At 47.1% G+C, this 14,991-nt stretch overlaps 1 protein-coding gene across 1 annotated transcript in view; it reads left to right on the top strand.

The window, feature by feature from the left end:
- The window catches only part of HUNK (hormonally up-regulated Neu-associated kinase), a 92,301-nt gene that overhangs the window by 47,039 nt on the left and 30,271 nt on the right, over positions 1–14,991 (top strand). The window contains exon 4 of the mRNA XM_074983447.1: positions 14,607–14,742. Within this exon, the coding sequence (XP_074839548.1) occupies positions 14,607–14,742 (136 nt within the window). The remainder of the gene's footprint in view (positions 1–14,606; positions 14,743–14,991) is intronic.

The following is a 14,991-nucleotide window of genomic DNA, read 5'->3' as shown; positions in this document are numbered from 1 at the left end:
AATCTGTGCAAGTATATAAAAGGGAGTCTTTGAGTCTTCACCATCTTCCGTGCGACAACACATAATTGTGTTACAGAGAGATGCTGAGAGAGTGCAAATCACATCCAAGCTGTTTCTAAAAGCATCCTGTGAGAAACGTTCCAGGGAATTCAAGATTTATTTGTTAAAGGCCCAATCTTGCAACCTTTCCTTAGGCAAAGCTCATATTTAAATCAGTGGGAGCATTGCCAGAGCAAGGATTGCAAAAATGACCCCACAAAATAATGTGTCTTACCCTATTAGTTCCATATTTATTAAGTGCTGGATTCTGCCCCCCAGATGCACATGCTTCTGCTGAAGTCATCAGGAGCTGTGCACGCACACAGCAGCTGGCAACATGTGGTCATCTGTTTACAGATGGTAAACTCATTTCCATGATCAGATGAGAAATTTGATTTAGAAGCTTGTTTTAAAAAATTAAATCAACAATGGATTCCTGATTGTATTAAGGTACCCATTGCCTGCAGTGCTCAATTCATTCAAATCCTGCAGACATTGTGGATTAATCAGCTCTGAGTATATTCTTCTGACACTGCTTCTGTGTAACTCCTATTAATGTTCGTGTGGGCAGTAAAAGGAAAATATGCCCCTTATTAAAGAACATCTGTTTATATTTATTGCCTACCTACACACTAGTTAGCCGCAGTATCGTGGTTTCCTTCAAAGAGGCTAGATTCTTTCTTTCACTCTCTTTTGACAGAATGGTTTCATCCTGTCATACATGATGAAAAGTGTTGACTAAACTTAGGTCAAAAGGTGAGCTAGTACATCTATACACATCTCTGTGCAAACAAGAAAGTATTGCTAATGTATTCTAAAATATCCAAAATCCACTTAGGAATTGGGAGTATTGAAAAATGCTCATGACTCTTTTGTCTGGAAAGACAATAGCAAAACAAAATGTTGCATTGCCTGAATTGCAGGTTAAGAGGATATTGATATGTTACCATGAATCATTCATCAGTAATGATGGATACCACCCATTATTTCAATTTAGTAGTGAAGTGAGACCAGATGGTCTGTAACACTGTAATGAGAACACTTAATAGATTTAAACAATTTCTCTTTCTTGTTATTCAGTATTTGATTACCTAACAGTGTGTACACTTGACATCCAAATACAGACACAGTCAGATGATTCATAGACAATATAAAAGTGGTGTGCCAAAACAAAACAAAATGTTTCCATACTGTTTCCATAGTCTTAATTACTTCTGTTGTGTAAGTAAGGTCTTTTCACAGTGGGTGGTGTGGGAAGGATAAGGAAGGAGATGTTTAGATCTTTCTTAGACTAGCTAGCTTTAAAATAAATTGTCCTCTAGCCCTCCCAACTGATAGAATCTAACAGAAGCAGATTGTGTTTTTTTATAAGTAATTAAATCCCATTGTCCAACTCTATATGCTACAGAATGTAAAGAACTTAGAAATCAGACTGAAAATAAAAGCAGATTTACAGTCCAAAGAGACACATTTTATCAGAAATCCTCTGAAACCTATTGTTTCAGATTCTCCTATTCTCTAAGGTAATCCTCAGATTAAATTTTCTTAAGAAGGCCACTGTTGGTCAAAGCAATTTAAAACAGATATTCACCAATTTGTTGGCTAATGCATCACCTCTGAACAATGCTTCATATGACATCTGTAGTGGTAGGTCCTGATACCTTGGTGACAGATCACAGTTCTGGTCAACAGCACTCACATTCTGCTCTATGGTCCAGGAAGAGCATTCACTCTCAAACTTCTATCTCTCTGGCTGTTGACTCTCTTGGGTGGAGACATATGTCTCTTCCTCTTGATGAGTGTGTTTCCAGGCTGCTGATTTCTCTGCCTTCACTATGAATTACCCAGCAAAGTCAGGCACCCAAGCCAGACTGTTTTTTTTTCTCTTCTGAGGCAGTAGAGTGTAGTTGCCATGTTTATTTACCACCCAGCTCTTCTAATCAAGCACATTTACACTCCAAGTAAAGGCCCTACAGAGAAAATGAATTAAAAGCAGAAAGATACTTACACACATACTAATAAATGTACCAGAGATCATCCCCTCCCTCCGACAAGGGCTCTGGCTGGTGAACAGTCCTTCAGACCCTACCCAGGGTTTTCCTGTGGTGACCCACTCATAACTCCTTTTAATCAGAACAAGCACTCCCATGAATCTGGGAGTTACTCCTTTATATCTTTTGGGTCTTTTGATCCTGGGAATAGGTGATTTGTAGACAATGGTCCCAGCCCCATGGTGAAACTCAAAAGATCAAGTCAGGAGGTGGGCATTTATTTCCCTCCTCCCAAGTATTTCCTAGGAAACCTACTCAACTAACAGCTCATTGTTGTCTTAATCCATTATTTAAGAGTCCTTTGAAGCTCATAACAGTTCCCAAGGTTTGGATTAGTCCTGTGTCCTAGACCAGTTACTTACAATCTCACAACACATTTTTAGTACTGCAGGCTCCTACAACATGGAAACTTAATTCCACAAGCTTTGCTCTGGATTTTGCAGGAAATTGTCTTACTTGTCACAACACTGAGACAAAATGTTGTTCTGAAATTCCCATGGTAGTTAGTGCTTTTTAACCTGTGGTTTGCAAACCCCTGTGCTAAAGATTTTCAAAGGGATCTGCACCTGCATTGGAAGTTTTTTTTAGGATCCATGAATGGGGGGAGAAGGTTAAGAACAGCTGCCTTATGGCTTTGATATGTCATTGCACTGGAGCTACATTTAGGCAGGGTGGAGAAGGGGGATCCAAGGGGAACTGGAAGCAGCTCCCTCATTCAGGCTTCCCCCGCCCACCCTGATGCAAGTTAGGGCATAGACATACTCTGACTTCCCGCTAGTGGAGGATTGAGTGAAGTGGAGATCTGTGCCTTGCCTCCTCCCGGTTCTGCCCCAGGCATGCCCCCACATTTCCATTAATGGGAGCAGCGGGAAGCCAGCTGTTTCTGCCAGCCTTCTGCAAGCAGAGAACTCTTCCGTGTTGTGGGAAAATTCTCTGCTAGCCATCTTTTGGCTTGTGCAGCACAAGATGGCCTCAGTGGGCCTGTTCCCCTCTCTGCTCCCCTCCAAACTGTTTCATTTGTATTTTATGGGAGAATGAAATATTTTCTCTCTCTCTAAGTCTGAAAGGTCTCTCGGCAGAGGCTGTCATTGTGTGGATGCTTCCCAGCGGTGACTTCTGAGTGGAAGAGAATATGATTTGGAGAATTAACCACTTTGTTGCATGCAGAGATGTTCAGCTACTAAGATAACTTGTATTAAGATATCAAAACAAAAAAGCAGTCCAGTAGCACTTAAAAGACTAACAAAATAATTTCTTCTTCGACTGTCCCCGTGGGTGCTCCACGTTAGGTGTCGGGCTCGCCTCGGCGCCGCAGGTCGGATCTTCCAAGCAGTTTCTGCTGGACCGCGCATGTGCCGGTGCGTGCCACTCCCTTGCGTGCTCCCGGCTATGTGCGCGATCCGGTCCCCGCCAGTTTCTCTTTAACCACCATCAGCTGCAGACAGAATCTGCTCAGGCTACGGCCAGAGTTAGTGTATTTAACGTTTTTAATTGTTTTAAAGTTTCTTCAGTCTTAGATTAAGTTAGTCAGCTGTTGTTTTCAAAAAACAAACAAAAAAAAAAAAAACAAAGAAAGGAAAGGAATTCAAAGCTTCCAATCCTAGTAACAAGCCGAGCACCGGAGGCCGGGAGCCTAGAGCCATTAGCCCTCCTGCCACGGCAGGCTTTATCTGAGAGGGGAACAAGCACAGAGAAGGTGCTAAGTACCCTATTAACAACTCAAAGACTCACCACAATGTCCTCTTCAGGATTCAAGAAGTGTGAGTCGTGCCGCGATGCCAGCGTCTGATGGGCACAGTCAGTGCATAAGGTGCTTGGGGGAATCCCATGTCACTCAGAAATGTTCCTTCTGCGCCAAGTTAACAGCCAGAGCAAGGAAGGACAGGGAAATGCGGCTGAAAATGCTGCTGTTCGACAAGGCCCTCCAGCCAGACGTGCCGGAGCGGCCGCAGCAGGAGGGACCCTCCGGGGCCCATAAAAGGAAAGCCGCGTCCCTAACCCCATCAGCGCAAAAACGGAGGAAAATCTCCCCAACCCAATCCCTGCCAGCAGCAACAGCGAGCGGGACGGGTGGAGCGCACAGCCCCCAGCCGTAGCTACAGCTGATCGGCGGCGGCACGGAGAAGCACGTGGCGGAGGTTGAGCCTCCGATGATCAAACAGCCGCCCCGCACCGAGAGCAGGGTGGCGGCCAAGCAAGCGCCAGAACCGGCGGCACTGCAAACAGCGGCACCGACCCCCGGGGAACCTGCGGTGCAGAGCGCACAGGCACGCGGCCTGCAGGCACTGGGGGAGACCATCCGCGCAGCACCGCTGAGGAGCGTGCCGAGCGCGGTGCAGACTACGGGGGTCGAGATCCCCGACGCGTCAGGGGGCGGAGCCACCCCCACAGGGGAGGGGAAAGGCAGCACAGAAAACACGGCACCGCAGTCCCTCTCCATACAGGGCTGCAGAGCTGCTTTCTCTGAGCCCTCCGCTCGTGCTGCGGACTCCAACAAGAAGGCAGGAGTCACCCCTAGCCTATCCGGAGCCCTCATCTCCATTTCTACAGCCAGCCTCCCCATGGCTTGGACCACCTTCGCCCTTCTTGGGCTTTGAGTCACTTGAGTACTATCACAAATCGGCCTCTCCAGTGTCCCAGGTCTCCAGAAGATCTCGCTCCCCCAGACGTAGGGGGTATGCACCAAGGGAGTGGTCCAGGTCACCATCCCAGGAGCAGTGCCCGTGTTGCCATGGTCGCCCCTATCATGCGGGGCATAGACACCATAGGCATACTACCAGGGAGAGATCCCCACAGACGGTCCCGTATCCCCGAGGGCAATCGCGAACGGGGACAGAGACTCAGATATCTCAGGGGGAGTTGGTTCTGGAACCCCGGGATTTTCCCTCGCAAGCTTCTAGCGAGCGGATGTACCACCGTCAACAGAACCCGGAGGGGTCCAGAGAGGTGTACCCTAGCGGTTCCTCATTGTCCTCCCCGGATGAGGCTACGGCCCCGGGGGACGTCCATCCTCCGGACGATCTCAAACAGTTCCAAGAGCTGTTTTAAAAGGGTGGCCTTCTCGCAAGGCATCCAGACAGCAGAGGTGCAAGAGAAACACCATAAGCTCCTTAAAAATCTGAGTCCTCTGGCCTCCTCTAAAGTAGCCATACCGCTTGACGAAGCAATTTTGGAGTCCACCACCATGATATGGCAGACCCCTGCGACTATTCCGCCTGTCCACAAGAGAGCGGACAAGAAATACTTCGTGCCGGCGAAGGGCATGGAGTTCCTATTCAGCCACCCGCAACCAAATTCTCTGGTGGTAGAATCGTCTCAACAGAGATCAAAAACATCTCAGTTCGAAACAGGGGGAATGGACAAAGATGCCAAGAAATTAGAGCTGTTCGGCAGAAAGGTCTACTCCTCCTCCACCCTACTGTTGAGAGTGGCGAATTACGCAGCGCATCTAGCGAACCACAATTTCGACAACTACTCTAGCTTAACCTCCCTCCTGGACTCGCTTCCAGAGGACAAGAAGCCGGTGCTCAAGGCTATCGTGCAAGAAGGCTATGCGGCCTCGAGGACGGGAGTTCAGATCGCCCTAGTCGTAGTGGATACGGCAGCACAATCAACAGCTACGGCAGTGGTCATGAGCAGGGAGTCCTGGCTCCAGACATCGGGTATCCCGAGGGATATGCAGGCAAAGATCGTTGATCTCCCCTTTGACACGCAGAAGCTGTTTGCAGTATCAACCACAGCGTCCCCAGTACCACAGGGGCTACAAGCAAGGGCGACATCAACAGCACCAACAGTACAGAACTCCCAGGCGACGTTCTCAACAGAGCTGTGCGTCCTCGGGGCAGGGCCAAAGGCCACAAGTTTGACACACAGATCGAGGGCTGCACTATTGCTACCATTGCGCAATGTCATCCGAAGCTACTGTTCCACCATCGCCTCCGACCATTCTACGACCAGTGGCAAAAGATCACCACAGACAAATGCGTACTGGAGATCATGGCCACGGGTTACGCGATTCCCTTCCAGTCGCTCCCACCACCACGACCTCCACCCAGACCCCACCTAAAGGTCGCCTCCCACGAAGCGAGACTCAAGCAGGAGGTAGGCCATCTTATGCTTATAGGGGCAGTGGAAAGAGTGCCGGAGCAACTCCGAGGGAAAGGGTTCTTTTCAAGATACTTCCTCACAGAGAAAAAGACAGGAGGCTGGAGGCCCAGCCTAGATCTTCGAGGCCTCAACCGGTACTTGCGCAAGCAACGCTTTCGGATGATCACAGTCGCCTCTATACTTATGGCACTGGACGATGGAGATTGGTTTGCAGCCCTCGACTTACAAGACGCGTATTTCCACATAACTATTCACCCGGCTCACAGGCGTTTTCTCCAGGTTATGGTAGGCAAAGAACATTTTCAGTACAAGGTTCTGCCGTTCGGCCTCTCCTCGGCCCCCAGAGTCTTCACCAAGACCTTGGCAGTGGTGTCAGCCTACCTGCACAGACAGGGGGTGTTTATATTCCCATATCTGAAAGAAAAAAAAAAAAAGACTGCCTACTGAAAGGGGCCTCAAAGGAGGAGGTACTTCGCATGATACGCGTCACAGCAGACACGTTGTCTTCGCTGGGCCTGGTCATCAATCTGGCAAAATCAAAGATAGACCCCGCACAGGACATGGAGTTCATAGGGGCACATATAAACTCCATCACAGCAAGGGTTTATCTACCAGATGCCTGCTTTCACGCCATTGGTTCCCTCGTGCAAGTCATCACCTTCAGTCCTACGGTGCCGGTTCTGACGTGCTTACAGCTGCTGGGCCACATGGCAGCAGCAACGTTTGTGGTACAGAATGCCCGATTGCATAGGCGCAGCATGCAGCACTGGCTGGCGAGCGTCTACAAACCGGCAGCACACACTGTCCACAGGGTGGTGTCGCCCACGACGGAGGTGTGCAGATCCCTGCAATGGTGGGTGAACCCCAAGAACATGCTAACAGGGGTGCCCTTTCACCAACCACAGATATCTGTTTTTCTCACTACCGACGCCTCCCACATAGGGTGAGGAGCACACAGGGGCGAAAAGGTGATGCAAAGACTGTGGTCCTCCACGGAACAGTCACTGCACATAAATATACTGGAGCTCAGAGCAGTGTTCAACGCCTGCAAACACTTTCGAGACCATATACAAGGCAAGTAGTCGGGATCAGTACAGACAATGGCTACGTCTACACGTGCACCCAACTTCGAAATAGCTTATTTCGATGTTGCGACATTGAAATAGGCTATTTCGATGAATAACGTCTACACGTCCTCCAGGGCTGGCAACGTCGATATTCAACTTCGACGTTGCTCAGCCCAACATCGAAATAGGCACAGCGAGGGAACGTCTACACGGCAAAGTAGCACACATCGAAATAAGGGAGCCAGGCACAGCTGCAGACAGGGTCACGGGGCGGACTCAACAGCAAGTCGCTCCCTTAAAGGGCCCCTCCCAGACACACTTTCATTAAACAGTGCAAGATACACAGAGCCAACAACTAGTTGCAGACCCTGTATATGCAGCACGGACCCCCAGCTGCCGCAGAAGCAGCCAGAAGCCCTGGGCTAAGGGCTGCTGCCCACGGTGACCACAGAGCCCCGCAAGGGCTGGAGAGAGAGTATCTCTCAACCCCCCAGCTGATGGCCGCCATGGAGGACCCCGCTATTTCGATGTTGCGGGACGCGGATCGTCTACACGTCCCTACTTCGATGTTGAACGTCGAAGTAGGGCGCTATTCCCATCCGCTCATGGGGTTAGCAACTTCGACGTCTCGCCGCCTAACGTCGATTTCAACTTCGAAATAGCGCCCAACACGTGTAGACGTGACGGGCGCTATTTCGAAGTTACTGCCGCTACTTCGAAGTAGCGTGCACGTGTAGACGCAGCCAATACCTCCACCATGTTTTATATAAATCGACAAGGAGGAGCTCGGTCCCGTGCCTTATGTGCGTAAGCAGTCTGATTGTGGAACTGGTGCATCGCCAACAATATAACCTTGAAAGCGTCGTATTTACCAGGCGCTCACAAATGTGAAGGCAGACCAGCTGAGCAGGTGCTTCACACTCACACACGAGTGGCAGATCCGTTCCGATCTGCTACGACCGATTTTTTCACGCATGGGGTTTTCCCCAGGTAGACCTGTTTGCCACTCAGCACAACAAGAAGTGCCCACAGTACGGCTCCAGGGCAGGACTGGGACGGGGACCACTGGGGGACGCATTCGCGATGTCGTGGAGGGGCCCCCTGCTCTATGCCTTTACTCCCACAGTGCTTATCCACAAAGTCTTACAGAAAGCCAGGAGAGAGAGAGCCCGAATGATCCCAGTAGTCCCAACGTGGGATCGACAGCAATGGTTCGCCTTACTCCTGCGCATGTCGGACCGTCCACCGATGCCCCTCCCGGTGGCGCCGGATCTGCTCACACAGCCCAGGGGTCCATAGTGCATCCACACCCCCAAGGCCTGCGACTGCAAGCATGGTTAATCCATGGCTCAGCTCCCTAGAGAGCACGCGTACGGAGGGAGTGCAACAAGTCCTAGAAAGTAGCAGGAGGACTTCCACCAGGAAGCCCTATAAGCAAAAATGGGCTCGATTCACTGCATGGTGTTCTACCAAGCAATTAGCCCCCCCTTGCTGCGCATATACCTGTAATACTAGAGTATTTACTTGACCTCAAGAGAGGCGGACTCTCCCTATCCTCGTTGAAGGGTCCACCTTGCCGCTATATCGGCTTTCAGACATGAAGAGGAAGGGCACACGGTGTTTGCTGATCCCATGGTTACCAGGTTCCTCAAAGGGCTGGTAAACCTATACCCACCTTGGAAACCACTTCCACCTTCGTGGAGCTTGGACCTGGTGCTTAATGCGCTAACGGGACCACCGTTTGAACCCTTAGCCACGGTTTCCCTCAGTCTCCTTACAATAAAGACGACCTTCCTTTTTGCAATCACGTCAGCTCGCAGGGTGAGCGAGCTTGCGGCAGTCATGGCAAAGCCACCCTGCACAGTAATTTCCAAGGAGGCGGTAACCTTGTGGCTGCATCCAGCCTTTGTTCCCAAAGTTTCTTCAGAGTTTCATATTAACGAACCTATAGTTTTACTCTCGTTATCCAAAGCCTCATAACTCCAACAAAGAGGCGCGCCTACACCTCCTGGACGTGAGGAGGGCGCTGGCTTTCTATATAGACAGGACTAAGTCCTTCCGGAAAACGGATAGACCCCTAGTCTCTCTCGCTCCCAAATCAAAAGGAGAAGATCTCTCTTCGCAGAGAATCTCGAAGCACATCGTATCCTGCATAAAAATGTGCTACGAACTCAAAAAGACTTCTTTATTGGCCACGCCCAGGGCTCACTCCACTAGGGCGGTGGCGGCATCAACAGCCTTTTTCAAGGGCATTGAGCTAAAAGACATCTGCAGAGCGGCGACATGGTCATCCTATGACACCTTCGCCAAGCATTATGCCCTACACAGGGTATTCCAAGAGGATACCTGTCTCTCGACAGCGGTCCTCTCGGGGACAAGCTGCACATGATCCGATTACCCACCTCCTATTTTGGGTTACTGCTGGGTAGTCACCTAACGTGGAGCACCCACGGGGACACTCGAAGAAGAAAGAGAAGTTACTCACAGTAGTAATAGAGGTTCTTTGAGATGTGTTCCCGTGGGTGCTCCACCACCCGCCCATCCTCCCCGCTTCGGATCCCTGTTTAGTGTTTTGCAGGAGCATCTGAGGCGGTTGGTCAAGGAACTGGCAGGGACCGGATCGCGCACGTGGCCAGGAGTGCTCAAGGGACCGGCCTGCACCGGCGCATGTGCGGTCCAGCAGAAACTGCTTGGAAGATCCAACCTGCGGCGCTGGGGCGAGCCCGACACCTAACATGGAGCACCCACGGGGACACATCTCAAAGAACCACCGTTACTACTGTGAGTAACTTCTCTTTATTAGGTGATAAGCTTTCATGGGACAGACCCCCTTCTTCAGATCATAGCCATACCAGAACAGACTCAATATTTGAGGCACAGAGAACCAAAAATAGTAATCAAGGTTGACAAATCAGAAAAATATTATCAAGGTGAGTAAATCAGAGAGTAGATAAAGCAAAGTATGCAAAAGAGCCCCTATGATGAGCTAGAAAATTCCCATCCTGGTTCAAACCACATGTTAAAGTGTTGAATTTGAATATAAAACAGAGTTCAGCAGCCTCTCCTTCCAAACTGCTGTGAAAATTCCTCTTCAATAAAACATAGACTTTCAGGTCATTAACAGAATGGTCCACACCATTAAAGTGTTGGCTGACCGGTTTGTGGATCAGGAGTGTTTTTTATGTCTGTTTTATGCCCATTAATTCTTTGTCTAAGAGAATATGAAGTCTGTCCAATATACAAAGCATCTGGGCATTGTTGGCACATGATGGCATATATGATGTTGGTTGAGGAACATGAGAATGTGCCCGTGATTCTGTGAATAACCTGGTTAGGTCCAGTGATGGTATCTCCAGAATAGATATGTGGGCAAAGTTGGCAATGGGCCTTGCTGCAAGGAAAAGTTCCAGGATTGGTGTTCTTGTGGTATGGACTGTGGTTGTTCGTGAGAATCTTCATAAGGTTGGGAGGTTGTCTGTAGAAGAGAACAGGCCTGTCACCTAGGGTCTTCTGGAGTGTGGCATCCTGATTAAGGGTAGGTTGTAGGTCTTTAATAGTGTGTTGCAGTGGTTTGAGTTGGGGGCTGTAGGTAATGACCAGTGGTGTTCTGTTCTTGGCTTTTTTGAGCCTATCTTGGAGTAGCTGGTCTCTGGGTATTTGTCTGGCCCTATCAATTTGTTTTTCATTTCTCCTGGTGGGTAATTTGGGTTTATGAATATTTAGTAGAGATCCTGTAGTTTTCAGTTTCTGTCCGTGGGATGAGAGCAAATGCGATTGTACCTAAGGGCTTGACTGTAAACAGTGGATCTAGTTGTGTGTGCAGGATGGAAGCTAGAAGGGTGTGGGTAAGTATAGCGATCCGTGGGTTTCTGGTAGAGTGTGGTACTGATCAGGCCATCCTTGATTTGTGCTGTAGTGTCCAGGAAATGTATCTGTCACATGGAGTAGTCAAGGCATAAGTTGATGGTGGGGTGCAGGTTGTTAAAGTCTCTGTGGAATTCTTCTAGAGTCTCTATACCATGGGTCCAAATCATGAAGATGTCATCAGTGTATCATAAGTAGAGGAGGGGTAATAGGGGACGACAGCTGAGGAATCGTTTTTCCAGGTCAGTCATAAATATATTAGCATATTGTGGGGCCATGCGGGTGCCCATAGCAGTTCCTCTCATCTGGAAGTATAAATTGTCCCCAAATCGTAAGTAATTGTGTGTGAGAACAAAGCTGCAGAGGGCAGACACCAGATTGGCTGTGGTGACATCAGGGATGGCATTCCTGATAGCTTGTAATCCATCTTCATGTGGAATATTAGTGTACACAGAGCCTCTCCATCCATAGTGGCAAGGATGGTGTTGTCAGGATCTTTTCCGATGTTCTGTAATTTCCGCAGGAAGTCAGTGGTATCTCGGAGATAGCTGGGAGTGTTGGTGGAATAGGGCTTGAGAAAGGAGTCCACATAAGTGGATAGTCCAGTGGTAAGTGTGCCAATACTCAAAATGACAGGGCATCCGGGGTTTCCAGGTTTGTGGATTTTGGGAAGTAAATAGAATAATCCAGGCTGCGGCTCTGATGGTGTGTCTGAGTGAATAAGGTCCCGAGTAGCAGCAGGGAGTTCCTTAAGTAGTTGTTTTAATTTCTTTTGGAATTCCAAAGTGGGATCAGAGGAGAAAGGTCTGTAAGGTTTGGTGTTGGAGAGTTGTCTGGCTGCCTCCTGTTCATAGTCTGACTTACTCATGGTAACAACAACACCCACTTTGTCAGCTGGTTTGATTATAATGTCTGGGTTATTTTTGAGACTCTGGACAGTACAGCGTTCAGCATAGTTGAGATTGTGTCTCATTTGGTATTTTTTGCATATAATGTCGGTCTGAGCACGGTTGTGGAAGCATTTTCCTTAGAAATCCAGTCTTTCACTATGACCATTGGGGGAGTCCACACAGAGTTCTCCTTCTTTCGGTGTTGGTAGCAGGGGGTCGAGAGACACTGTTGTTCACAGGTGTGTTGGAAGAATTTCTTTAGACAGAGGCAGCGAAAGAAGGCTTCAAGGTCACCACAGAATTGTATTAAGTTTGTGGAGGAAGTGGGACAGAAGGAGAGACCCCGGGATAAGAGAGACTCTTCTGTATTAAGCTGTTTGGTTTGGGGACTGTGATCTGGTGTGGAATAGGCCTTGGGGGAATTCAGTTCCCGTTGTACTGCATGAGTAAACAAGGAACTTTTTGTGGCTCTTCAATTAACCAAAAAAAAAAAAGTTTTAACTTTGATCAGCCTAAGAATTATATAACGTGCAAGTGTGTTTAGCTTTATACAAAACACAAACAAAGACAGTCCCTGCCCCAAGGAACTTACTACAACTTACCTCTGTGACAGACGCCTCTGCTTATTTGTACATAGAAATGGGATCTTAATTCCAGGAGTCCTGTTCTACCTCAGACTGCCAAAATGATGTTTCCTGACTATGTTGATGCTTTTTTGTGTATCAAGATGATTTTAAAATAAGTTTTTAGTGATTTGTATTAGATTCATTGTTTATGCTTTCTTATATTCATTCCTTTTATTGCATTACATGTCTCTGCTTCCTGCTTCTTGCTAAGACTCAGATCTGAAAACACTTCAGGATTTCTGAGGTCTTTGTGAAACCATGTGCTTCTCTGTAGCCAGCAGCCCTTGATCACAGCTATCTGATAAAGACACAATCATAGTGCTAGTCTTGGGTCTTGGGGCATTTTGGGACAACAGCTTGGCTTTCCGTTCAAGAAATAATGGACCAAACGTACCTCTGGTGTAAGTGGATGCAATTCCACTGAAGTTGCTGCAGCTCTGCCTGCTTGCACAACAGCTCAATTAATCCGTAAGTTTTTATATTACATGTGTAAGAATACTCACGGCCTTGTTAATTAGTAACATTCCCTTCACTATGCTCCTCGTTTAATCAGTACTACATATGCTTGGCTCGGTATTGTGTTCCCAAAGGGTGTTACAGCATAGAAGTGTATTCTGATGGTTCCCTGGTTCAGCATTAACAGAAAGAGTGAGGGAGTTTCCATGTCATAACATTTACTTTTTATCTTTGGTCTTAATTTTGCAATCAGCAAAGGTTACAAAAGATACTGAATAAAGACAGTACCGGCATTACACTTAACCGTGTTAGTGCCAGTAACATTTTCTTATTAAGAGCAAAAGTAAATCTTTATTTAAAAGCCCTCTGCATCTACTGCCAGTATTTTAACAAAGAGCTTCTTCAAAAATATTTTCCTTTAGTCTGGTTCAAGCCATGCACAAAATAATAACAACAAGAAAAAAATGCAGAAGTATTTGTATAAGCTCCAGGGATAAGTGGTCTCTGGCAGGGGTGATTTATCAGTATCCAGACAGAGTAGGAGTCCATCAATGACAAGGAGATATTCCTAACACTGCCTTCAGTTTTAACAATGTGCTCCTGCAGATTCCTTCCAGAACATTTTGGGTGTTCAGATGTACCACTGTGTACATGCCTTTTGTGCTTGTTTTCTTCCACATAGTCAGGTAGAGGGTATCCATATGCCTTCACTAGACACTTCAGCTCACATAGTAATCTGTACAACTTTTATTTTTCCTAGGCACTTTTTAGTTTTCCTGTCTAAACGATTTCATTTAAATCACCCTGACATCCAGATGTCTTTGAATGTTTTCATTTGACTGAGGCTTCTTACAAATTCCCAGAATACATACAAATGGAAATGAAGACTTTACATGGATCCATCAGGCATGGCTGAAGGCTACAGATGCATTACTTCAACCACAGGAAAAGAATTAAAAAAACTAGTAAAAAACCACCCACATTCTTTTCCCTTCCATGTTTTCCCCCATTTGCCATTTCAGAGCCAGAGTGCTGACTCTGTCACCTTCTGCTGATATATTACCACCACAGCCCTAGAAAGCAAAACCTCTTGTTAAGGTTGATGGCACATCGACATGATTTAGGGGAAAAGTTTGGAGCTGTAAATGTAGACTTTGCCTTTTAGCAACATTTTGCAATTATATAAAATATGTGACAGTCTTCAGGTCCTTTTCTGCCCTGTACGCATGCACACACAGACTAAATCCTACTCTCTGCAACACATTGAAATCAAGTGGTTGGTTGCAAGTGTGCACCTGACAACAGAATGTAGCCAAAGTTTTGTTTGTCCAATTAATGAAAAAATTGCGTGACAATCCATAAAAGTAACAAATTCTTGGAAGTTTCTTTTTCCGGGTGATTTCTTATTATGGCACTAGATTACCTAGAAATACTACCTCATTGTCTTTAATTTTTAAGGAAGTCCTGCGTGTGTGTATTTATTTATTATTTCTTTCATATTCACAGACTTTGGCTTGAGCAACTGTGCAGATATCATGGGTTACTCTGATCCATTCAGCACACAGTGTGGCAGCCCTGCCTATGCAGCTCCAGAACTTCTTGCAAGGAAAAAATATGGTCCCAAAATAGACGTTTGGTCCATGTGAGTTATTTAGCTTTTAACAGCTAATTTTTATATTTAGTTTTTTTACCGTAGCTCAGAAACATTAAAGTTTAATATGACTGAGCAAACTCTCTCAGAGCAGCATGACCCACTGCTTTATGGCATGGGGGGGGCGCATCTAGGCTAAAATAAAAGACTCAATTATATTTATTGTTTAGATTTGGAGGAGCTGAAAATACACTAGGAACTTTCCAAATACAGAGGAAAGATGTGGCTTCTACACTGAAG

This window comes from Carettochelys insculpta, chromosome 1 (genome assembly GCF_033958435.1).
Source record: "Carettochelys insculpta isolate YL-2023 chromosome 1, ASM3395843v1, whole genome shotgun sequence".
NCBI classification, from domain to species: Eukaryota; Metazoa; Chordata; order Testudines; family Carettochelyidae; genus Carettochelys; species Carettochelys insculpta.
This window is presented reverse-complemented; position numbering and strand designations above follow the sequence as displayed.